The sequence below is a fragment of the Spermophilus citellus genome, assembly GCF_964194105.1.
Source record: "Spermophilus citellus genome assembly, chromosome: 6".
NCBI lineage: Eukaryota > Metazoa > Chordata > Mammalia > Rodentia > Sciuridae > Spermophilus > Spermophilus citellus.
In genome coordinates this window covers 163,404,660-163,430,996 of record NC_138187.1, presented here as the reverse complement: position 1 = coordinate 163,430,996, position 26,337 = coordinate 163,404,660, and the positions used below count along the sequence as shown (strand labels likewise).

Below are 26,337 nucleotides of genomic sequence, written 5' to 3'. Positions count from 1 at the left end.
TGGTTGTGACTGCACAAGTTCCTTCTCGCCCCCTGGGCCAGGGCTTTTGTCCTTCCCCTACCCTAGCCCTCTACCTTAACCCTGCAGCACCTGAGCAGGAAGCCTCCGCCTTGGGCTCCAGCACTTGGAGCATCTGCCCCAAGTTTAGCACAACTTGGCTCTTTCTCCAGGCCAGGCCACCTCAGTGGAGGAACTTCGAGGCATTAGAGTCAGGGCACTGGAAAGAAACTTGGAGATCAGCCAGGGCCCCTTTCCAAATTTAAAAAAAAAAAAAAAACAGTAGAAGAAAAGAGTCTTTTTAAGTAAAATCTTATGTCAGAGCACAAATTCCAAGGGGGAAATAGGTTAGAGGGCACTGGAGTGATGACAGACAGTAACCTCCACCCTCTGTCCACACCAGGTCCAGCCCCTCTAAGAAATTTGGGGTCTCTAAGAAATTCACCAGCCCATGGTGAAATGAGGGTTCTGAGCCAACTGAGGTTTCTAGAGAAGCTGACATGGCCTCAGTTGGCAGCTGGCAGCAGGACTTGGGAAGAGGCTATGGGTCCTCCACCTCCTGACCATGACACCTGTGCATAAGCCCCTTGCTCTCCAGCAGTGGCCCCTGCAGGGGACGCTGCCATTCAGGCACTGGTGCAGCACCAGCTCCCCCACCCCCATCAGGCTCAGCCCCAAGTATGCACTTGGGTCTGGCCTTGCTCTGCTGTGGGAACCAAGCCCCAGGTACCACCAAGCCTAAAACTAAGACCAAGGCCTCTCTGCACCCTCTCCAGAGCCCTGGGTACCCACCTTCGCTCTCAGGAACAGGGCAGTGACGATGACACCGTAGATAAAGAGGATTCCATCCAGCAGGTAGCAGAGTTTAGGATCCAGCAGGCCAAAGCTCTGTGCCTCTGCCAAGAGACCCTGGTCAGCCAGGCCCAGGATAACAAGAACACGTCCCACCACCCAGAGTGCCCAGTGGCCAAAGAAACCATGACAAGGACGTAGACCCCGCCCTGCCATCCCACCTCAGCCAGCTCCTGGAGCAGCTTGCTGCCACAGTGGCCGCGTGATACCTGCAGGAGCCCCAGAGCCTGGGGAGATGGGGCAGGCACCCAGAACCGGGAAGCTGTCCACCACAGGGCTTGTGCCCTGGGAGCCCAGCCCCAGCTGCAAGTGAGCCCGACAGGAGCCGTGAACTCAGGAAGCCTCAGTCGGATGCCCCCATCTGGATGACTAGGGTATGTGGCTCCCAAGGCCACCCACAGGAGAGAGCAGGACTCTGGGGCCTGGGAAGGGTGAGCTCAGAGACTCAGTGGTCAGGTGACGTCAGGACGATGAGAACCAGGGTCAGCTCTACCCTCCTGACTCCCAGCTTCCTCACTGCCAGGACTCTCCACCCCGGTGGTGGCTCTGGTGCTTGGCTTCCTACCCCCAGGCCCCAAGGGGGCCTGAACTTCCTACCCCCTCCCTCTGGGGCCTGAACTCCCTGTCCACCAGTCCTGGCCCCCTAGACACACCTCTGTGCCGTTGCCCACACTGCCCATGCTGCTCCTCTCCCTCCTCCTCCCTAAAATCCTGCCACAGCTGAACGTCACGCACCCTGCCATTTTAGCTGGGCAGTCCTCTGTTCAGCCTCTCCACTCCAAGTTTCCAAGGGTGCCCGGCTCCTGCTGCCCTACTGACCTTCTCACACTGCCCTCAGTGCACCCTGAGCTGGTACTCGGGTACAAAGGGCAGGGACATGGTCCAGTAAATGTGCGGCTTACATTTTTATTTAAAAGATTCTGGCACCGTTAGGGAGGGGACGCAGCTTCTGGGCTGGACGCAGCAGCTGGTCCCCCTCCCTCCACCCCAGCCAGGTGGCCTCTCTGGACGCAGGCGCCCTCTGGTGGCCGCCGAGGGCTCAAGCGGGCACAGGGAGTGGACAAGGTCCTGAGGAGCCGCAGCCTTACTAGCTGGGTGACTTGGGCAGGTTGCCCCCTCGGCTGCCTTCTGTTAAGAGCATGGGAACTGCCACATTCCTTCAGTGAGTGCACGGCCAGCGCTCACCGCCATGGTGTGGTCTTCCTCAGATCCTCCAAGCGGCACCAGGCGCCAGAGCTCAGGAGAGAGCTCACAGGGAGGACCCTCCCTGCCAGCCACCCTTTGGCTCCCCCCACAAGCCGTGGAGCTGGGACTAGGCTGCCCCTCTGTCCCCATCCCCACCACCCTCAACACCTCTGTCCACAGCCTCTGGTGCCCACCCTGATTCAAGACCCCTCCTGGCCCCAGCCAGCTGATCTTTTTGTCAACTTCCTCCAGCTCCTGCCACCAACCAGGGCCCACCACCCAGGTCTGCCTCACCACCCCAGGCCCAGACAGCCCTGCTCACTGCTGTCTCTCCTTGACCGTACAGTGTGGTCCTGCGCCGGCCTTTGCTGGAGCCAGTACCCTGCAGGCCTGCCAGTGCTGGCACTACCCCCTCCTGCAACCCCACCCGACCCACCTTCTGCGACTGGCTCTTGTCGGGGAAGGAACAAGAGTCAGGAGGGCGGGGACTGGCCCACTGTACCGCCCCCACAGCCCTTTCTTTTAAAAAGCAGTTCACCTGCAGCCCCCTGGCTAAACCGGACACTATGCTCCTCAGCAAACTTCCCGCTGTCTACAGAAGTGCAGGCCCAGAAGGTCCCCCACCAGCTACCTCACCTCTGCAACCCTCACACATTCCAGAAATCAGGGATATAAGAATAATTCCTCCAACCACAAAATCTGTGAGAACGACTTCCCATTAGAATTGCTCAGCATGGGCCAAAGTGACCCTTTACCATGCACAGTGGGGACTAGGAAGTCTGAGACAATCCTACTGTCAAAAGTCAAGAGGTAGGGGGCTGGGGCTGGCGCTCAGAGGTAGAGAGCTGGCCTAGCATGGGCCAGGCACTGGGTTCAATCCTCAGCACCACATTAAAAAAAAATAAAGGTATTATGTCCACCTACAACTAAAAAATAAAGATTAAAAAGTCAAGAGGTAGCCGGGCGCAGTGGCACACACCTGTAAATCCCGACAGCTTGGGAGGCTGAGGCAGGAGGATTGCCAGCCTCGGCAACTTTGTGGAGGCCCTAAAAAACTCAGTGAGACCCTGTCTCTAAATAAAATATAAAAAAGGGCTGGGGTGTGGCTCAGTGGTTGAGCACCCCTGGTCCACTCCCCAGCACCAAAACAAACAGAAGTCAAGAGGTGGACCTGGATGGGACTCTCTGGAAACTTTCCTGTGACCCTCCCAATAAAACTGGAGGGCAGGGGGTGTGCCCCCTCCTCTCTGAGAGGACCCACCCTCCCTTGAGATTGTCCCCTTCTCCGTCGTCCTCTCTTCTAACACTTTTTGCCGTTCTTTCGCAAAGCTGGGGTCTTGCCAGAATCCTCTCGGGCAAGAACACAGCCTGTGGGTGGTGACCCCGGGGTGCCCAGCTCGGGCTGTGCTGGCACGTCTCCTGGGCAACACCTGCAGCCCACAGAGCACTCCAGGACGTAGCAGGACTTGCGTCCCTCCTTGGCCAGGCGCACCAGGACCACTGGGTGCATCCCACAACACTTGCGCTGACCCTCGGCGAGGCCCTGAGGGCTCAGAGACCCTAGGCCCCAGTCATGGTCCCCACAGCCGGGGGGGGGGGGGGTTGCCTTCTGGGCTGGAGAGGAGACGCTGGTGGCGATTTACGGGGTGGAAGGGCTGAGAGAAACGCAGAACAGAGGATCACTGGACGTGAATTTAGAACAGATAGGTGCAGTGTTTGTGTGGTGTGGACGCAGCCCAGTGGGGGCAGGGGATTGGCCGTCTTCCTGGAGATGAGCCACTGCGACAGGTTTCCTTCCTGCTCAGGGAGCAGCAGAATCTTCCAGCCAGGGCACGTGGGATGCTGCCCCGTTGCTTGGGGAGGAGAAGGACATGGACGGCACACCCCTCCCCGGCAGGCTCCCCATCCTCCGGCCCTGTGCTGTGCGGGGAGGCCGGGACCCAATTCAACTACAGAATCAGATGATTCGGGGGCATCAACTCTGTGCCAGGGGCTGTTGAGGCTGAGGAGCCCCAGACCAGGGACAGGGAGACCCTGGTACCTCCCCTGCCACCTGTTAACTGCATGGTCTTGGAAAGTCACCTCACGCTGGGCCTCAGTTTCTTCATCTGCAAAATGGAGGGCCACGCGTCTACCGTCAGACTGTGGTGAGCGCTGAATAAGAAGGCACCAGCAGGCAACCTGTCAACGATGGCTTCCAGCTCCTCTGCACCAACAATGGTGTCCCGAGTCTGGGTGGGGCTGTCAGCTCAGCCCTCAAGGCCACACATGCAGGCTGCCCCCCAGCAGCGGGCTGCCCCCCAGGATGCCACCTCAGGGCACGTGACCCCTTGCTTCTCAGCCCCAGGCAGAGCCTGTTCCCCTCCTTCCAGGCCTCCCTGCCTCTGGAGGCACAGCCTTGCTGTCTGCCCGACAGCCGCGGCAGGCTCAGGCCGCGAGGCCCCTCTGGCAGCCTGGCGGGTGAGTTTGGTACCCTTGCTGCCACCTTTTCACTGGCCTGTCGCTGCCCTGGAGGAGGAGAAAGGACGCAGCCCTCGGTCGGGAAGACGCAGCACACTGGGTTCGACTCTGACTAGCATCCAGGGGCAGCTCCCTTAGCCCTTCCAGCACCAGTTCCCGTCCACAGAAGCAGTTTGACAAGGGCATCCCAAGGCAGAGACAGAGAGCAGGTGAGACCAGGTGTGGGGACACCTGCCATCTCTGGCAGCATCTTCCTCTGCTGCCGGGCTGAGCTGGAGCTTGCCAACGCCTGCTTCAGCCTCTCCCCGAGGAGCTGGGACGACAGGCGCAGGCAGGGCACTGGCTCCAGGGCCCTCTGGCCACCCTGGAGGCTCTGCTGGTGCAAACAGCAGGAACCAGCAGGCCTCCATCTGCCACCCCTTCCAGCCAGAGTTGGGGTGGAAGCTGCCAGGCTCCTTGGTTGGCGATGGGAACACCTGCCTTTCAGGGGTGTGAGCACCCAGTTGCTGGTGACTGTGGAGGGAGGGCTGGGTGCACAGGAGGCCTCGGCAGCGTGGGCGTGCTGAGAATCCCGGCCTCACCAAATGATGCCCTCGTGGCAGGACGCACCCTGCATGGCCTACAGCAGGCTTTGCCCTCCCGTGATCTGGCTGCACACTCAGACAGATCTTGTTAAGGCCAAAAGGTTGCACAGCGGGAAAGCTCTGGAGGGCACCCGATGCAAAGTTCTTCTTCTCTCCTGTGTGTCCCCAGGGATTTCCCTGAGCTGCACCTCTCGCCTCTGCTTGAACAGCTCTGGTGATGGGGAGCTACTCACTTCCCACCCACGAAGATGGAGAGCTCTAATTTTCAGAGTGTAAGAAAGTCACTTTGGTTCCAGTTCTGTCTCCAGAAGCACAAATTATGCAGAGTAGGCCATTCTACATGGCAGCCTTTCCCGGCCTGCTCACGTCCAGTTCTTCTGCACTTCAACAGAAGCACTTAGGCGCCGCAGGTGAGGACAAGACCTGGCTCATCTACCACGTGACCCAGAGAAACCCTGGCTCCTTCCCAGGGCGGGCGGCCCTCCAGTGGGGTGGACTTGGCCCTGGTGAGTGCTCAGTGCACAGGAACTAATGTCACCAGTATTGATCACAGGAGGCTACAACTGAGGTCGGAAGGGCCACCTTCCAAGCCTCTGACCTTCCTTACTTTGCACCGCCAGCTTTGAGCCCGGGTCCCACTACTGCTCAACCCCACTCCCAGCCTCAGACGAACTGACAATGACACTGCAGGCTAAGAATTTAGAAAACAGGAAGTCATATGTCCTCAGGAAGCGGTGGCAGCAGCTCTAGGGGTGCCTGTGCTGGGCAGGCTGCTGGGTGTGACACCAGCCCACTGTGTCACAGGGCACCCAGACCTTCCCCTCTGGCGTTGCCCCCCTCCCTGAGCAACTTTCACAGCAGTGGCCAAGCTACAGGCCAGACAAACAGAGTGACGATGACAATCACACGCCGAAGGGGTCCTGTGCCGGAAATCACGCGTGAGTTCTCCCATTCACGCGTCACAGTGATTCCTTCCTGACCACTGGGGAGACTAGGCCAGACAATAACATGCCTAAGGTCAGGAGCTGGGGTTGGACCCCGTTACCTGGAGCCATACTCTGTGTTCCAAGCCACCATGTGGCACTGCCCGTAGATGATACACGTCCCTCAGGGCTGCGGACTGGAGCCCCACAGGCTGTGGGGGTCCTTCCTCCTCGGGGCTCAGCTGCACAGCAGGCAACATCCTGCCTCTACCACTGGCCTTCCTTCTTCGGGGGCCAGTGTGCTGAGCGGCCTAGGGAGCTGGCTGCAGATGTAAGGCCGGGGCACACACTGCCAATGCCCTTGGAGGCTGGGCCGCCAGGACCCCGTCAGCCTGCAGAGCACGTCACTCCTGCTGTAACTGGCCCGACAGTCCCACCCCTCCTCAGATTTCGGGTAGTCTTGCTTTATTGTGCAGTGGATCATCTGGTCACAACCACCTACAAATTCAATGTGCTCACAGTCAAAGATTCCAAGGTAGGAGGGAAGAAAGAGGCTGTTTGGTACCTTAGGGGTAACAGGACTATGGGTGGGTATTTCCCTTCTTATATTTTTATTTCCATTAAGGTTGTTATGTTCTGTGCAATACTTCTAATTTTTATGTGATCATCTTTCTTTTTATTTTCAAGTAAACCAACTCATTCTGAAGAAAAAAAGTAGAGAGAGAAATCAAAATCACCCATAATTTCCTGTTCAAACACAACCACGACCAACATGATACCACGTTGCCTTTTCAAATTTGCTGTTTATGATTTGTAATCATTCAAAAGCAAAAAAAAAAAAAAACTGTCCTAAAAACACCTTGGGAATATATACACACAAGCATAAAGCAACGTGTACAGAGAGGGAATTCTGACGCCAGCTCGGGCTCCAGGTCTCCCAGTCTAACAATTATACCCTTCACAACATTTGCTCCACACACTTGGTTGGAAAATCCTTTGATATTTCTTATGTCATTTGATCATAATGACACTTGAGTGAGGTAACTGGCAGATCTTATTTGCTCCACTTTGCAGATAAAGAGACCAAAGGTCAGTAGGGCAAAGTGACTCCCCTGCAGGCCCAGGGTAGGTGCGTGGCAGAGAAGAGATGAGGGCCAGGCTCACCAGGCCTTTGTTCTTTCTCTCAAGCACACGACCCTCACATTATGCTCTTGAACATTAGCAGCGTTTAAAAGAAATCCACCGTCTGGGCGTGGTGACCCCAGCAACTGGGGAGGCTTAAGCTGGATGGAAAGTTCGAGGCCAGCCTCAGCAACTTAGCAAGACCCTGACTCAAAATAAAAAGTTGTAAAAAGGGGTGGGAATGCAGCTCAGTGGTAAGGCCTCCCTAGTTTCAACACCCAGCGCTGCAAGGAAAAAAAAAACATACAGAAAAAAAGAAGAGAAAGAGCCTGCTCCAGACCAAGCCCCTTTATGTCAAAATTCCAGGAAGGATTTTGCCATTTCTTTGAGAATTTATTTTACAGACAAACCCTCACAGTATATAAAGCTATATGTACAAAAATGTTTGTTTTATCTTCATCTATAGAAGAACAAAAAACTAACTTAAAAGTTCACTAACTGGGAATCTGGTACGTTTTTGTTTATTTATTTATTTGGCACTGGGTACTGAACCAGAGTGCTTCACCACGTAGCTGCTTTCCCACACCTTTTGTTTGCTGAGACTGAGTCTTGTAATCCTGCCTCAGACTCCTAAACTGCTGAGATTACAAGTGTGCACCACCTTGCCCAGATAAGTTTTGGTATATTTATACAGCAATCACACACACATACAACAAATAGCTCTATATGTGCTACTATGAACAGATTTCCAAGACAATTATGTTAAAAATTAACAAAGCAAGATTTAAAATGGTATGTATAATATTTGTATATAAAAAATGAATATTATGTAGGTTACATATGTATGTTTCTATATTCATAAGAGTGTCTCTGGATGGAGTTTGGGTTTGGGGTAATGGAAGATGGAGGGGGGAAATGGACAGTGGTGGTCCTACAACATTGTATCTCGTGCTGCTGAAAATGTGTTAAATATATGTTTGTCTGGAGGGCTAAGGGTTCACAGATCACCCTCAGCTACCTCTGCAGAGAAGCCAGATGAAGAGTGTTTGGGAGAAATCTTTCATGTCTTTCACTTTGCACGGTTTGTGCTGTGTGAAACTCTATGACAGTGGTTGTATTTTAATATAATCCCCAGCTATGTGACCTCTTGGATCAAGGAAGGCGTGAACACCACTGTTCTGGCAATGCAGAAGTAGGGTCAGACATAGGGTCAGTCTAGCAAAGGTCTCTGAACCTGGCTGAGGCTGGGTGTGTTTCTGACTTTTTGTTTTCTGGGTTTTTTAGATGGGGCCTGCCTCTGTTGGCTGGGCTGGTCTCCTTCTCCAGGGCTCAAGGGATCTTCCCGCCTCAGCCTCCAGTGCTAGGACTGCAAGCCGCCCCTCTGGGAGGGCTGGCTTGGGACCTTTCTGTTGGTGATTTGCCAGGTTTGGATGCACCCTAGCTGTACGGAAAGTGTTTGTGATGGTGTTTGTAGAGTAGGATTACGTTTATGCTGCACTCAGACCACAGTTGCCGGGCCCATAGCGTGCTGGTTACTGTGCTCGTTCTGTGTTACTATCCCCTGCAAGCCCCCTCCACCCTCGCTAGGTGAGCAGAGGGGCCGGGCGGGTGGGGCGGTCCAGGTCCACAAGGCACACCGGTCCCTCCCCTCAGCAAGACGGGGGGCCGGAGGGGGCCAGGCGTCTGTGCCCTCCGGGCGGGGAACCGTCTGGGCCTCCAGTGGCCCATTGGGCGTGGCGAGGCAGAGGAGGAGCCCTGTCCACTGCCCCGCGCTTCCCCAAAGGACACAACGCCTCGGGAGACACTGTTCACTGGACCTGGAGGGAGGGCCGGCTCCTTCCCCGGCGGGGCACGCACGGCCGTCAGTCCAGCCCACCGCAGCCCGCGGCCACTTGCGTCCCGGGAGCAGGGCCTGGCGGCCGACGGTCGCCAGCTCGAGGTTTCCTGTCGGCGCTGCCGTCCCCGCGGGTTATCGCCGGCGATCTCGCATCCGAGCCAAGCCGCTGGCGCACTCGGGCGCCCGCCCCCACTGCGGTCCCTCGCCGACTGTGCCGCCCCCGGTTAGGGTGAGGCTGCAGCGCGGGTCCCCTGGGGGGAGTGACCCGGACGGCCGGCTCCCCCAGCACAGCAGCCCACGCGCGCACTCTGCGGGCACAGCCAGTCGGGGAGAGGCCAGGCCTCCTCTGAAGGCCGCAGAGTAAACCGGCCCCGCTGGGCCTCTCCCCGCCCCTGCATCCTCCCGCGTCGGAGCGCGGGCAGGAAGCACCAGGGGTCTCCGTTCTCACACAGGGGGACTCCAGATGTCGTCAGACCTGCCTTTCCTTTCTCAGCCCGGCGCGCACCAGCCCATACCCAGCAAGGGAGAGCCCGGAGTTTTATCTCCCCTCAGGGACCTTTTCTGCTGGAGTTAGGACTGTAAGCTGGTGCACCTGGCTGAACTGTGGTCTCCCACCTGACTGCAGAAGTGAGGCCGCTGTGGGGGAGGACACCAGGCAATGGCCGTGGTCAGCCTTTCCTGGCTTCTCCGACTTGAGCTAACCAGATCGCATGCCGCGACTTGTTGTAGCTACAGACACGGAGGATTTTGCAAATTTTAGAAAGACAGGAAAAGGTGGTTGAGCTAGTTCCAGAGCAAATGGCAAATGGGGGGGTTCTCTGTTCCCCTTGGCTCATCGCAGAGCCCACGTCCTGAGCAGTGCTCCAGAGTTTGTCCTGAATCAGAATTCCTAAAGCTGCTGAATCCGAGTCTTGGCAGAAGGCCCAGGGCCCTGCCTTCTAAAGCAGGTATTCTCATGTGTACTACTTTTCCTGGACCCTCTGCTCTGGGTTGGTCCAGAACATTCTATTACTGTGTCCAGCTCCAACTGAACATTTGTGGCCAGGCCTTGCAAGGGGGCCTGGAGTCTGCTGCAGACTGTCCAAGCTTCATCTTATTTCCTCTTTCCTCAGGGTCCTGAGCAGTCTGCTGAGTCCCTCCATCGCCCTGAGCAGCTTGAGACTCTGTGTCAGAAAGGAAAGCACAAAGCTCTCCCAGAGACACACTGCAATCCCACAGGGACTAGAGCCACTTGCAGGCTCCTTTTTCTATCAACACCCAAGTGAGCTGTGACTTTGCACTGTAGGGCCATCTTGGGCTCATTCTCCATGATTCGAGGTGTCAGGGTGGATGGACATCATGGCATCCTAACACAGCGTACTAAAGAGCTACTTGGTTTAAAATATATTAATGGGCTGAGGATGTAGGATGTAGGTCAATGGTAGAGCTTTTGTCCAGCATGTGATCCCCAGCATCACAAAAAAAGAATGAAAAGGAAAATAAAATACACATTGTAATGGAGACAGTCCTAGAATTGATTGTTCTTCTTCCAGCCCCGCTTTCTTCACACCTGGCTAAACTTTGAGGACAGCTGGGAGGGCGCAGTGCCTGTCCTGAAAGACCTCACTCCACGTGTGTCTTGGGAGATTCTGAATCAGCTGTGCTCTCAGCCTATGGGCCAGAGCCTGGGTGGGGGTCGCCAGCATCAGCATCATCTCCATCTTGGCATGATTTTGCTCCTGGTACAGAGCCGCCAGCTGCTCTGGGCAGGTTTAGTGGACGCCCCGGGCCCTGTGGGAATGAGGGGGGGGATGCCTGGGCAGTCCGCAGCACGCTCCATGCCCCCCTTGCACAGTTCACTGACTGAAGAGAACAGGCCAATTTCCCAAGGCCAGAATGACAGCAAAGGAGAAAAGAACAAAGAAATGTCACAGGCAAAATGGAGTGGAGTCCTGCCCCTACCCCACGGTTTTATCTGGATGGAGAAGGGCAAAATTACCCACCAAGCCTGGACGGAGGGCCTTGTGCCTGGTGAAGCCCAGGTGGGGGCAGTGGGATCGAGCGCTCCACCTGGTACTGCCTCCCGCCCCCCCCCCCCGCCCAGCCCTCCTCAGCTTCCCTGGCCCAGGACCTTCCAGACAGCAGTCCACTCAGTCCACTCCGAACCAATGGAGTCCATGTTTTCAGGTGCAAAGAGTGCTCAGCTGTTCTGAGGTGTGGATTCTTCCCTGTTCCACGCACCTGCGGGCTGCTCAGGGCAAGCCCAGGGTTTCAAGTTCTTTTGTTTCCATCGCCAGAGTGAAGCGCAGTTTTAGGTAACACCCGGACTTAGTAATTCATAACTGTTTGAAGGATTGAGAGATTGATCGAAAAAGTAAAATGAAATTTTGCCCCTTACATTTCGAAGGGCCTATGAGTGAGAAGAGATTTGAGGGTTTTTTGTTTTACTCTTTTGCAGTTTCTTATTTTTGTGAGGACCACCGCAAAACCTATCACCCAGTGTGACCTTAGGAAAGTTTTTCACCCTTAGCTTCTCTGCCTCCAAAATAAGGGTGCCCCAACCCCAGCTCCTGAACTGGGGATTGAAGCCAGGAGGGCACCACTGAGCTACATACCAGCCTTTTATTAATTTTATTTTGAGACAGGGTCACTCTTAGGTGGTCCAGGCTAGCCTTGAACTTTCAGTCCTGCCTCAGCCTCCCAGTAGCTGGGAACAACTACAGAAATGTGCCCAGTACTTATGGTTTCCTAATGAGCAGCCACCACAGATTCCCGAGCCCTTGGCTGGGCCTGGCACGGGCTTGGGTGGTGGACAGAGAGGAAGGCAGGTGAGGCTGTTCCTTCTCCTCTGTCAGGCCCAAGCTGTGAGCAGACCCCTGCCTTGCGTTTGACTCAGGCCTGGGCCCTGGTCGGGGGAGAATGCTCCCCTCCAGGAGTTCCTTCTGATACCTGAACAGAACAGCCCTGGGCTCACCTGAAAGGAGCTGCCCTGCCCTGGGTGGGCCAACCAGCTGCTTCCAATGAGACATTAAGATCTTCACTTGACAAACTTCTACTTCTCTCTCAAGGGTCAGCTCAAATGTCACCTCCTCTGGGCAAACTTCTGTGCTACCTTCAGGCAGAACCAATGTCCTTCAGTGGGTTACTGTTTCTATTCCAGAGTGAGTTAAAAGTCAGGAATGGGGGGGGGGGGATAAATTGATTGTTAAACAGAAGGCTATCGCAGCCTGGGGGCATGGTCATGGGCCTGCAGTTCCAGCTACTAAGGCGGCTGAGGTGGAAGGATCTCTTGAGCCCAGGAGTTCTAGACCAGCCTGGGCAACCAGTAAGACCCCATCTTATAAATAAGTAAATAGATGATGAGATGATGATGATGATGATGATAAAACAGCAAAAGACCCAACCTCGACAAAAAGATGCATTTTCAAATGATATATTCAGTATGTTTTCCCTCAACCTTCAGATACTTTTCAGGCAAAGAACTTCTAAATGTAAGAAATGGATCCCACTGTCAATCTTGTAAAAGGGTAGAAGTGACTCCCATCTCCTCCGTGTTTCCAGGCTTTGGGGCACCTGTGCTCTACGCCTTCCATGTGGAGTGCTCCTGAACAGGAGCTGAACAGCAGCACTGGGTCTGAGCACTTAGTCACCGCAGGGTTTGGGTGCTGAGGACCGAGCCCAGGACCTTGCTCCGCTCTACCACTGAGCTAGCCTCCAGCTAATGTTCTACTTTAAAAATAAGTCTGATATTATCTCCGACTTCTCACCCTGCTGTTCTTGCACATTTCCCACTCATTATTTGATTCCCGGTCTGTCCCTCCTAAAAACTGAGAACCCCACAATTCATTTTGGTCCTCAGTCCCTAGCTAGCGGCAGCAGCGGGTGAGCATGAGGGTGTAACAAATGGAGGAGGACAGGAGGAAGGCAGTGCAGTTTCCCTGGGTTCTGGCCCGGGGGTGGGGGTGGGGGTGGTGGCTGAACCCAGAGGGGCCACCTCCGTCTTTCTGTTTTGAAGAATCCCTTCCAAGTTCCCCCAAACACCTGACAAGAGGGAATGGGAGCGGGGCTAGCGCCTGTGTCTGGGGGGGAGGGTGTGGGTGAGCCTCTGAAGTCCTCGGCCGGCGACCGCACGGTGTAGGAGGGACCTGGCTCCCGCCATCCCCGCGGTCGCCGCGCAGCGCAGCGCAGGCCCGGGCGGGGCGCACCTGCGGCTGGGCGCTGGGCCGGGCTGCGCCAGGCGGCTTCCCGGGGCGCTGTGTGCTCGGCAGCCCCGGGGCCCAGCCCACGCGGGGCAGCGCTCGCCTGTGACGCCCGCTCGCGCTGCCGCTCGGGACGCAGCACGTGGGCGGCCGGGGGCCACCGCTGGGAGGGTCACGCCCAGTCCCACGCCCTCCCTGTGGGCGCCGCCCTGGAGCCCTGGCCTGTCACCGCCCGCCCTCTGTGACTGCCAAACCTGGGTCTTCAGGAGGCTCACCTGCACCGCCAGGTGAGGTGGCCGAGGGCCCCTGCTGCACCTGCCCATTCCATCCCGTTCTAAATCTAGGTTTCCCTGTGGCCAGCTAGAGGAGCAGACGGAAGAAAAAGTGCAGCTAAATGCTAACGCCGGCTTCAGCCCTGGTTTGTGGAATGAAGGGCGATTTAATTTTTCTTCATGCCTTCCCTTATTTCCCAAGTTTCACGACATGTACGAACATATAATTTTGAAATAAGAAAAAATAATCACAGTGCATGTTTATACATTGCATTAGTCTCCCTCCTGCCAACCCCCAACCCCTATTTGCACTTTAGGTCAATGAATATCTAAATTGCTCTACATTACAGACGCCAGCGTGCCCACACATGGAGCAGGGGACTGGCATGGAGGGCAACTGAGGGGAGGGTACTGGAGTTAAAGGTTGGTCCTGACCAATTCACAGAGTAAATAAATGCCCACAGCAGGAAAGCTGAAGGACCAGCATGGTATGAGTTCCACAGGACTTGGCCATGACCACAGGCCAGTCAGTGCCAGACCCGTGTGAAATCTAGGTCCTCTGCCCACCTGGCTCTGGTCCAGCCGAGCTGAGTGCCGTGAACACATCGACTCATCCAACCCAGGGCTTGACTTTCCCTTTCACTTCCCAGAGCAAGGACCAAGCTGGGGTTTGAGGTGCTCTGGGGTCACTGGCCAAAGTCCCTGGAGCCTCTCCCAAGTGCAGCTGGGACCACAGAAGTTTCAGGTGCCAGGCGGGGGCAGGTTCTGCAGCTGGACTGGCTCGGTATGGGGACCAGGTCTCAGCGGGGGGGGGGGGGGGGGGGCGAGCTGCAAGGCTGTGGTCTCTGCGTGTGCCTGTGCAGGAGGCTGTGTGTGTGAACCAGTGTGTCACACAAGAGCTCAGCGGTGTGCAAGGTCTGCGCAGGGGCACATCTCACCTCTCAGAAGTGTCTGAACCAGGAAAGAAGTACTTCACAGGGCAGGACCAAGCCCTTGCTAGGAGCGGTGTGCAGGGCCCTTGGGACAGCCCTCTCTGCTCCAGGCCCTCCGCAATGAAGAAGCACCGGCCACTTCCCCTACCCAGGCTCCCTCTGTAATGTCAGAAGAATGGACCAGACAGTGAAAAGTGGCCGGGCCAGTTCCCCACCCTGCAAAGACCTGCTTCCCTGCCTCAAAGCTCGCCCCTCCTGGGCAGCCCTCTCAGGCCCGTCCTGACCTCCCTGTGGCTTCTCGCCCGTGTCTCCTCCCGAACTGTCGCTGCTGTCCTTCCTACCAGCCTATTTTCCCCTCCGACACTGCTCTTGCTCCTCCGCCTCTCCTGGGTTACCACATGGTCACCGCCAGAGGAGGCATCATTGCCACTGCCCTTGGGTAGCCTTGGGTGGGTGACAGCCTGGCAGCCCTGGCCTGAAGGACTTGGGGGCTCCAGATCTCTGGAGGACAGGCAGTCACTGGTCATCCTGGCCACCCTTCCTGGCCTCGGTGAACAGCCTCCCTGCAAGGCCACCAAGCATGAGCTGCTTTTGGCTGTTGAGCACAGAAAGTCTCACCGTCTGCTCTGCAGTACGAGCATCAGGGGATTGCCATCAGGTTGGCTGCGTGATCTGTGACCTGGGGCCAGCAAGCCTCCTTAGTCCTCAGACAGGCCAGGTGCGGCAGTGTACTCAGACACCCACAGTTACATAGCTGCCCTTTATATCACGCACGCCAGGACGCTCCCAATTAGCGGCGTTCATTCCTGCCTCCCTTGTGACTTCAAATAGCCAAAGCCTTCGTATTAGAAAGCAGAGACCTGAAAAAGTCATCATTTCTCTTTCTCTCTTTGAAAGGAAAAGGGGAGAGGGAGGTAACACACATACACTTATTCACACACACACAAAGGATGATTTTGTGAATTGATCCATCTGCGAGGATATCTAGAATCTAGGTTTGCAACTTGCATCCTTTTCTCTTGATTCCCAATTTAGTTGAAACTTGAACTGAATTGTGCTAATTTATCAGTTGAACACTAAATTCAAAGAGCCATTATTTTGTGGAACAAAGTGAAACTTTCAACAATTCAAGAGTAGACTTCATTGAAATGACTGGTTAGAATTGGCTCTGAATCTATAATTCCCTTAAGCCATTAAATTAAGAAAAATGTCAACCTATTGCCTGAATTAAAACTGGTAATTCTTTGGCTAACAAATTTTCCTTTTTCTAGCTGGGTGTGTGAGTACACACCTGTCCCCAGCTGTTCTCCAGAGCTGAGGTGGGAGGACCCCCTGAGCCCAGGAGTTTGAGACCTACCTGGGAAACACAGTGAGATCCTGCTTTTTTTTTTTTTTTTTAATGTCCTACACATTTACAGGAGATGGTCAGGAAAATGGTGAAGAAGAAAAGCATTTCTTTGTTTTTAATGTTTTGTTGGCTGACTTAAAAAGCACACAGCCCCGGAGTTGGCCTCTCATTATTGGAGACAACAAACACCCCCAGAACCCCTGACACTGGCTGATAAGAGGAAGCTGGGGGGAAGCGCAGGTGGACACTGTTTTTCTGCAGAATGGACCAACTGTGCCGCCAGCAATTGTCTTTTTAGTGGGCAGTAATAAAACGTCTTTACCTTCCCTTCAAGGAACCTAACTTCTAAATGGAAATAAGTAGTCTATAATTTCCCCAAGCAGATGCCGCTCTCCTTGAGCCGAGGCCACCTGGGGCTGCAGTGGGGCCCAGCTAGAAGCTCCCTCCCCAGGCTGGGCTGCGTGGGGTCGCTGATGTATTTCCCAGCCTGCGTTTCTGGGAGGCTTTTTACAAACACTTCTCTCCTGCACAGAGGCTGTCTCCCCACTGCGAGGTGGGCTCCTGTAAGCCCTGGCTCTCTTCAGGGGAGGATGGATTTAGTTCCACTTTTGAACTTCTCTGGGGTTGCCCTCCCTGAGAGTAGCTCCAACACCGTCCCCTAGGAGACTGTGGGCAGCACTGCTCAGGACTGGCTTCCCCTGCTGTGGGCAAGGGTTCGGGCTCCTAAATACCTCCACCTCCACCCCCAGCTAGTTTTTTCTCTTTCTCAGCCCCTGCTCATTTTCTGAGAGCAGAAAGCTGGGTGAAGAGGGCGAAAAGCTGGGAACAAAGGGAGAATTTTGCCTGTGGTTGTTCTAGTGCTGGAATGGAGGCTGACAGCACTAACCCCAACTTCAGTCGACTCCATTTTAAAGGCAAAGTTTCTATCTAAAGTACAAAAAGCAAAAGGAAAGGGTAACGGTACAGTTGTTGAAAAGGTTCCAAGATTGCAATATTTATCCGCTACATATACTCTGTAAAACAAGAAGCTTAACAAGTCTCCCTTGAAGAGAACTAGTATCCAATCACTCCTGTCTCTCCATCTTTATTTCTTTTTATTAGTTTTATGGCGTCTTGTTTTTCTCCTCTCTCCCACCCTTAATCTTCTTGCCCACATATCTCCCTCCCTCCCTCCTTCCTTCCTTCTCCACCTTCTTCCTCCCTTTCCAAGAACTGTCCAGACACAGAAGCCCGTTTGCCAGCCTCGAACACAGATGCACAGGTCTCTTGGAAGCAGAGCCCGCCGGCCGCCCCCGGAGCCCAGCCCCTTGGGAACCCAGATCAGTGAGCAGTACCAGGGCCCCACCACCTCCTTTCCTCTGCACGTGAAGTGCTCTTCCAGTCCCTGGAGCTCTGTGACTGGGAAGGGAAAGAATTGGTTTCTCTGAAATATTTGGGGCATCCATTTATTTCACAACAGTAGGAATTATTTTCCCAGCCCAGGCTGCCAGAAAATTCTGAGCGCCTAGTCATTCGGAGGTCACTGATGACTGGCCGTGCCCTCGCCATATTTCTCTGGCTGCAGTTAGAGCAGTTCTTTGAGCAGCCAGCTGGGGGACATTAACTGTCTCTCTCTCCTGCTCATCTGAGTTGGGGTGACCCACAGCCGGGCGCGCACACAGTCTTGACAGCACTTACCAGGGAATATTGCTTTTTGGGACTTTGACACCAGCTCCAACTTTGAGAGGAATGTAAGTGATATTTACTGCATAGAAATTCCTGGTTGGGGCTCGGCTCTCTGGGTTCTGCCTGCTGACAGCCCACTAGATTTATTCTGGCACCAACCAGCTGCAGATTCTGAGACTCAGACTTAATTAACTTCACCAGGGGCTCGGGAGGCAGCTTTGGAGTTTGTGGCTCAGCACAGACCTCATTATTGCTACCGATCGAGACACTTAGGAGACCAAAAATCAAACAAATGAACCCCCCAAGAGCCCTCCCTTTACAGACTTTCCTGACCACTTGCCAGAGTGAGCTCAGACCCGAGTCAGAACCAGCAAACAGCCAGTTTGTCTTCCGACGGACCCAAGCTGCTACATGGTTTTGTGTGTTAAATCTGAGTCCATCTTTATGTTGTCTTGCATTAGTTTTTTTTTTGGTTGTTGTTAGAATTCAGAACTAATCTTGTTGAGGAGTTGAGGAGATGTCCATCTTGAGGTAACCTGCAGACTGTTCCCTGCCCTGCTGTTTTCCATCTCCAATTTTCTCCTAAGTTTTAAGAGTCACCCAAATATTGAAAATAAAGTTTAATCCACTTTCATTCACAAGGAAAACCCATGAGGGTGTGGATGTGTACGTGGGGTGGATACGCACAGACGCAGGTGCATGGCACACGTGGGGATAACGTGTGCTGGGCAGCAGCTTCAATTTCTGAGCTGGTGGCCATTAGGAAAAATGACGAGCAATGCTAGTCAGCCCACACCCAGCCTGCTGGGCACCTTGGCGAGCTAGCCAACACGCAGAGGCCTGCGAGGGCCTGGATCTTGCTCCAGAAGCTTTATCCTTTCCAGCGTTCCGAGCAGAACGCACAGGCAGCTGGAGATTTATTGCAGATGCTCATCGCGGCACACTCTCACTTTGTAAAATCTATCACGGGCTCCCAGCTTGTTAGCAAGGATTTGCCATTTGCTCCCGGCCAGTTCCCAGGGTAACAGCATCTGCTCTGCGCCTGGCCTTCATGGGCAGGGACGTGCCTCCCGGGAGCCTCTGGCAGGAAAGTGAACCTTGCTGCCTCCGCCCCTTGGCCACCTGAAAACGCCCCTCTCTGTTTGGAGTGCTCAAGGACATGAGTCCCACCGAGGGATTTTCTGTTCGACAGATGATTCTGTCGCAAGGGATTATTCCCACCTCGTAGTCTGCACTTTGCAGATAAATAAGAAACGCAGGGAGTGATGGCAGTCCCTCCCCCAGGGGCCCTGGAGCAGCCTGGCCCCGCTCTGACTGCCACTGGAGAGGGCTGTGGAACTCAGACCCAGGTGTCAGGCTGGCTGTCACCTGCAGCTTCACCTTGCGCTCACCTGGCTTTAAGTCCTTTCCTTAGTGCAGGGGTTCTGCTCAGTTCTGAGTTATTGGTCTGCCTGCCCGTCCCCCATCGTCCTCGCCCCATCCCCCCAACCCAGCTCATATGGCAGTGACCCAGGGCCACTGTCTGGCCGGTTTAATATCGGCGTGGTCCAGCGGAGGGCTATTTCCCATTGTGGACACTTCCTCGTTCCAGACGGTGGTAGCAAATTGAAGTCCGGGAACCCTATTACATGCCACAGTCCTCCAATCCCCTCAGCCAATTCGTAATTGACTTTTAAATCATTTAGGTGCAAAAGCAAATAATAATAGCTCCACGGTTCAGTAGCTAATAAATTCTAGCTCATGAAAACAGAGGGAGAAGGCTTAGACCATAAAAATTAAATATTTATGTAGATACGACAGCCACATTGACATATAAATGCACATACACACACATTTTAGGCATCACTATTCATTTTTAATTCCTTATGTGATATCCAATAAGAAAAGATTACCAGTGGAGGAAAAAAATGAGAGGAAGACTTATTGCCTCCAGATTAATACACGAAAGCATCCCTGTAATAGCCGCCCTCCTCTCAGTAACGGGGCAGAAAACACAAAAATATTGAGTTGACAAAATGATGGCTCCTCTGTTCTGAGAAAGGTGAGTTAATATCCATAAAGAACAAGCCCCCTTGGTGGACGGCGCTCTATAAACACTAAACATCCTCATGATTCATTACTGAGCAGAGTCCATTTTTTCATCCAAGTCATTTTTCAAGTCTCCGGAGCTCAGGCCCCTCTGATGGCAGCGCTGACGCGGAGCTGCGGGAGGCCTCCTCGGTCCAGCCTCCTCAGAGACAGCTGGGTCTGCTCTCAGCCTGGGCACAAGGTCAGTGCTCACACAGTCGGCCCAGGTGGCCCGGCTGGTCTCGCCCCACCCTGGCGTACAGGGCCGGCCTTCCGCCCCCCATTCCTTGCTCCCAGGAAGGGCAAACCCAGGTAAGGAGGCCTCTCTTTTCTCTTCCCACCTCCAGGCCCACCTGCTCTGTCGGGCCAGTAAGCCTACAGTGGTACGGTCTCCCTTCCCGACAAGCAGTTCTCCTGGACACTGTCTTCGGCCCAGCTGAGCCCTCCAGAGTGGAGGGATGGAGAATGAAGGGTGTTTTCCTACCAGAGGGGAAGGGTCCCCACTCCCAAGCACTGAGCAGAAGGAAGCAGGAGTTCTACCACTGGATAGTTGTGACTGCTCTGAAGCAAGGCTTCTCAGGTGTGGCCTGCTAAGTCCACACATTTGGGACATGTGGGACTGAGTCCATTTTAACAGTCCCAAGAGGCCAGTCCCAGGGCCCCCAGGATGATGCATTGGTCTGGAAGGTGGCAACCCACTTGGTCTTCAGTGAAGAACCTACTAAACATTTGGTCAAGGAAACCAAGTAGATGGAGGAGGGAAACGGGTCTCATCCAGCACCACATCATTTCCCTGACACTCCGGTGGTTATTAACGTGCTCGCTGGGAGAGCCACAAACGTCAACTCGGTGCTTTTTAATTTTTAAATTCTTATCAAGACACACTTTTTGTGTGTGTGTGGTGTTGGGGATTAAACCCAGGTTTTGTGCAGGTTACGCATTTGCTCTATCACTGAGCCTCATTTCTAGCCAAGACATATTATCCTCAAGAAGAATACAGACAACTGGGCATCATGGCGCACACCTGTGATTCCGCACTTGGGAGGCTGAGACAGAAGGATGGCAAGTTCAAGGCCAGCCTCAGCAACTTGCTGAGACTATCTCAAAATATAATAAATAAATATAAAGGACTGGGATGTAGATAAGGGATAAAGTACCCTGGGTTCAATCCCTGGTAGTGAAGTGGGGGAAATATCCCCTACTTACACAAAGTTCCCAGCCACCCGGGACTGGGCCTTAATGGAGAGAGAGGGGAAGGAGAGGGCAGACACACGGTCTGAGGTTTTAGAATACGTAGCCCTGAGTTGTCAGTCACTGCAGAACTGTCCCCAGAGCGACTTGGGAGTCAGGTCCTGGACCATCCCTCTGTGATGTTCTCCCTCATTCTCGGGCCTGACATGCCCCCCAGGCCGTGGCCTGCAGCCCCAGCTCTGCTGACCGAGCTCTGGGCCTCTGCTCTGACGCCCCGGGGATGGCTCAGCTCCGACTGTGCTGGCCAACTGCTCACCTCTCCCCACCACACCTGTTCTTCTGGGGTCATTGGGTCACATTAGGAGGAATCTGGTTTCTGAATTCAAAACTGAGGGAAATATTTCTTGTTTTCTATATGAGCTTTACAATTATAGGAATAAAACATTAGTCGTAGAGAAATTGGAAAATACGGGACAGGGTGAAAAAGAAAATCAAAATTACCCATAACCCCACCCTGGAACATAGTCCCTGTTGACACTGGCGATGTTTTTTCCAATGTCTGTTGAAATGCATTTCTAAAAAATTAGGATCCTGGGCTGGGGATGTGGCTCAAGCGGTAGCGCGCTCTCCTGGCATGCGTGCAGCCTGGGTTTGATCCTCAGCACCACATAAAAATAAAATAAAGATGTTGCGTCTGCCGAGAACTAAAAAATAAATATTAAAACACACTCTCTCTCTCTCTCTCTCTCTCTCTCTCTCTCTCTTAAAAAAAATTAGGGTCCTATCTTTAGGGTTGTTTTTTCTGAATGCTCTCTATTTTGAACTATCTTGGGGTATTTCTATATATAATAATATAGTGAGCCACCTATATACTGTTATAAATATAGACTATTACTGAATTTTTAGTATTAGGATATTACAATCAACATCCTTGAAAATAGGTGTTTTTATCCTTTTGTTATTTCTAAAGAATAAAGTATGACACATGAGAATATGTAGCCCCAAGGAAAAATAATGCATCTTAGGCTCTTTAAACTTAGGGCTGAATTATTTTCCAGAAAGATGGTGCCAACTTACACCCAGGGGTTTCTGGGGCTCTGATGTGCTATCCAACACGGGGCCAAGCACTGACCCAGGACCAGCAGAACCACACAGCCCCCCGGGAAGCAAAGTCCAGAAGCTGGCTTTGAAATTCCCACTCGATGATGGATGATGTTGGATTTTGCCATGGACTTTCTTCCATGTGTAATTTCTTGGTTTACAGATTATGTGGAGGTGACTTTCGCTCCTTCCTCCTTGGAGAAGGTGATTTCTACAACGCTGTTATGCTCTAGGGATCTCTGCCCTTTCCCCGCCGTACACACTGTGGATTTTCCCACTTTGCTCTCATTCATTTAGTGGCTTTGGCACATAAAAATTGAGATTTAAATCATCATTTTTTTTTCTTTTTCTCATATGCTTAGAACATCTTGCCTCATTTTGAGATCAAATATATATTCACTTATGTTTTCTTGGGGGTGCTAATTTCAATCATGTTTTGAAAAAACACAAACAAGAATGAGGAGATGTTCAAGGCAGCAGCCCAGGCTGGTGGGATTCTATGTTAAATGTGTTTGTGCACAATCTCACACGCACGTGCTGTGTGCCCACAGGAAAGCAGGTCTAGCAAACCCAACCTTATCTAGTTCAATGCAGTAAAACGAACAAGGCAAACTTGTGGCTCTTTTCGAGAGGGCAGTGCCAGCACCCCACGCTGCTCGGTGGTCAGAGGGTAGGTAGGCATCGTCCTGATTCCTGTACAACTTTGCCACCTTTCAAAGCAGGTCCCCTGCAGTGCGTATATTTAATTTATCACAGTTTTCTTTAAGAAGTCAAGTCCCAGGGGCACTGTGTGCCACTGTGTGTGCTTGTACAGACACCGAGACAGCACCGTCCCTGGGAAACTGGATTTCCTAGGACCACCTTTGCCTCTGTGGCCCGTCCTTGCTGGGGACGCTGTTGGATAGCACTGTGCTGCATGTTCTTCGTGTGTGTGTGGCAGTGTGGGGACCGGGAGTCTTGTGAATGCCGAGCCATACCAGCCCCTGTATGTTCTTGGGTGAGGTGGCTACTGTCCTGCCTGATCACACTCTCTGCCCAAGTGCCATCGGGCTTGGTGGCCTTCTGGCCCCCTGACCTGCACGTCCACAAGGAGGTCGTTGGTCCACACCTGTGGGGCCTGCAGGAAGCAGCAGTGCACACCTGCTGGTGCGTGGAAACCTGGACTCTGGCTCCCAGTGGTCCCTGCAGGCCTGGGCCTCGCCCGGCTGCCTTCCCCTTCAACCCTTCATGTGCCCAGGAATTCTGCAGCTCAGCCTGGGAGGTGCCGGGGGTCCACTCCGCGGCCACCTGCTGCCGTTGGCCTTCTCTGGTTTTACACACATAAGTGCCTCTGGCGTCTTTCAGGACACCTCTCCGAGGCCTTCCCTTGAGCAGCAGTCATTCCACACTGAGGCTCTGGATGGTTCTGACCTGAGACCACCGGCCGCCTCCCTCTGCCTGCCACCCCTCAGGCTAGGCCTTCCGTCAGAGAGGAGCTGCTGCGAGAACAGGCACTGTTCTCCCTGGCTGACCACAGACTCCCGTCTCGGGGATCAGAGGACAGACGTGAGGACCCCTTAGCCTTACTGACCCCGATCCTCAGAGCTCCTAGCTCACCATCTCCCCCCGCCCCCACCACAGCCTTGAGAACGAAGTGGGGTCCCCCTGTACACAAAGTAGGAAAGCAGCCCAGACCAGGCCCATCCGGCGTCGAGCTCACCGCCCTGGGCCCTCGGCCCTGCACACCCGCAGCCTCTCGAGCTCACCGGTTCTTTTTTCTTTGGGGGAGACTGAGCCCAGGGGTACTCTACCACTGAGCTACATCCCTGGCCCTTTTGAGTTTTTATTTGAGACAGGGTCTTGCTAAGTTGCCAGGCTGACTTCGAACTTGCCATCCTCTGGCTTCGGCCTCCTGAGTGGCTGGGGTGACAGGCGTGGTCCACTATGCCTGGCAGTCACCTGCTCTGCACGAGGACGGTGTGTCTAGCAAGCCCAGGAGGACCCTCCTGAACACAAGGCAGCCTCCTGGGAAGGGCCCCTGCTCGCAGCACCGCTGTCTCCTCCACCCGGTGGCCTCCTAGTCACAAGGATCCACAGGTCACCCAGCTCTGCCCTAGGAATTGGCCAATGTGCTCTGTCCCTCTTTGGACTCGCTTTGGTCTTTGGTGCTGGGTTTGGTGGTCCCTGGAGGGCTCCGTTCGCTCTGTGCAGAGACCTCTCCCCCAGAAGATCAGATAAAGCTCTGTGAACCAGAGGTACCCACTACCTCCTCCCCAAATGCCTCCCTCTGATGGAATTTGCGAGATTAATCTACCTAATCATTGATCGAGGAGATAGGAACATTCTCATGCCCTCCTTCCCTTCTCCCGGCACTGGCTCTGGGGGTGGGGCCGGCTGGGGAGGGGGAGCTAGTCTCAAGCAAGATGCTGCCTGAGCCTTTAAAGTCAGATTTTAATCTCCTTCCCCTCCACCCACCACCAGCTCCTTCAACGCATCCTGACACCTGCTCGGGTGGGGGTGGGCGTGCAGCGGTAGTGGGGTAGAGGGTGGCAGAGGCAGGCCGGCTCGGGTGTGGGGAGGAAAGTCCTGCTTCTGGCCACAGAATCTAGCTGGAGCCTGAAGAGATCTTTCTAGATGTAGAGGCCAGGCAGGAACGAGGAGAGGCAAGGAAGAGGAGGTCCTGCGTGGAAGAGCTGACCCAGCGCACGTGGGGGCAGCGGGTGTGCGACACAGAGGGGGAACCTTGTCATGGAAGCACAGGCTCTCAGAGGTGCCCGGTGTGTGCTGGACGGAACCAGGGTCCCACCTGAGAAGCCCCTCAGGGCCAAGACAGGACACTTCAGCACTGATAACCCTTACGAGTGTTTAGGGTCATGCACCCATCATGACCCTAAAGCCTCACCTTTGAAGGTGCTGGGGAACCAAATTTAAGTTTTTACTGGAAAAAAATCTCCTTTCATTATAAAATGGTTAACACTCGCAGAAGGAGAACAATACGGCGGAGCTCGGGGAGCCTCTCACTTGACACCAATGGTGGACTGTGGCTGTCCCCAGGCTTTCAGACCCACAGCCAGTCTCCTCTCCCTGGATTATTTTCAATCAAATCACAGGCATCATCTCACTTTATCCATAAATCACAAATCACCGTGAATAAAGGGAAGAAATCTACGTTTATCCAGGGTGTTTATCAGGGCAACCAAGTCGTCAGAGAGAGACGTTCCTCTCTGTAGAAACATCCCAGAGAATAAATGAAGAAAGAGATCACCCCTAATGAAAGAGCGCCTCGGGCGATGGCTACGAATGCAGGACCCAGGAGCCTCCCAGGAAAGCACACAGCAGTGGGCAGGTTTCTGCCCAGCTCCGGCCTGAACCCCAGGCAGCCCCCAGGCCCACGTGCCGGGTGAACCAAGCACGGGGAGGAGAGAGGGCCGGAGGCCACAGGGATCCAGGCTGCTAGGTTCTGTGGGACGAACAGGGTAGCCGCTTCAGCAAAGGGGGCTCAAGGAAATAAGGGGGTGGGCCGGGGAGGAAGCCAGAGACGCCAGAGAGACACAGTGCTGTGTTGGCTGGGTTGACAAAGTGACATAGACAGAGGAGGAAAGACAGAGAGGGGGCTGGGAAATGAGACTCCGACCAGGTGTTTGATGATAGTGAGAAAACACTGTGAAATGTGCAGGTGGGATGATGGGACTTTTCTTTTTAGAAAAAGTCCTTGCCCTTTAGAAACACATCTAAAGTGTGCCACGTAGTTCATTATAGGATTTCCTCTACTTCTGTATTTTTTTTTTAAACAGAAAAAATCCTAGACGATCATCCTATTTCCTCTTCTAAGAGACAGAGTGGACTGGAAGTGAGGCCTCGCTGGTGACCAGAACATTCCTAGTGACCGCCTCTCAGGCAGCTGGCGCCTTCTCTGAGGCCCTGGGAAGCGTCCCAAGGATGGGCCTTGATCCTCGGGCTTCTCCGGGACCCCCTGGGGCACAAGGGACCCCCTGGGGCACAAGGTCCACTGTGTGCTCTGTAGGCCCTGAGAGGCCATGGGCCTGTGGGTCCTCCTGGGGGCTCGGGAGCGGGACGCTGGTGCTCTGCTCCCTTTGTCTATGAAGGGGGGAGCAAGACTTAATCCAGAGGGATGTTGTGGGGATGAAACGGCAGAATATTTGTGAATTCCTCTATCATTAGAAGAATGATCGACATCATGACCATGGCTGACAACTAATGTACACGGAAAGCCACGTTCCAGACTTAGTTCTAAAGCATTATACACATTTTCCCAGGTAGTTCTTAGGAAGCCCTCGGAGGAGTGTGCTGTGATCATCTTTGTCTCCCGAGTGGGGAGGGTAAGGCACCGGGGTAAAGGCTGTAGGGCCGGGCTTGTCCTTGCTGCATGCAGGTGGCAGAGGTGGTTGGCCACATCACTGTGACCTGAGCAAGACCTTCTCCCCCTGAAGATCTCTCTGGATGGAGGCATTTTGGTCTCCATCTTGAGCAGCAAGGTCACTGTGCAAGTGTTAATTACCCTGAGAGGTAACACACTGGCTTCTGCCCCACTCACCCTCAATATGGAGTTACTTATCTGAGCGCTTCACCTCCTGTCTGGACCCCGAGAGCAACGGTGGTGTGAAGCCAGGAGACGCCAAGGGA

At 54.0% G+C, this 26,337-nt stretch overlaps 1 protein-coding gene across 2 annotated transcripts in view; it reads right to left on the bottom strand.

Moving 5' to 3' along the window:
- The window catches only part of CD247 (CD247 molecule), a 63,417-nt gene that overhangs the window by 5,669 nt on the left and 31,411 nt on the right, over positions 1–26,337 (bottom strand). For both annotated transcript variants that reach the window (XM_081297302.1, XM_081297303.1), the window contains exon 2: positions 790–893. In XM_081297302.1, coding sequence (XP_081153428.1) covers positions 790–893 — 104 coding nt within the window. The remainder of the gene's footprint in view (positions 1–789; positions 894–26,337) is intronic.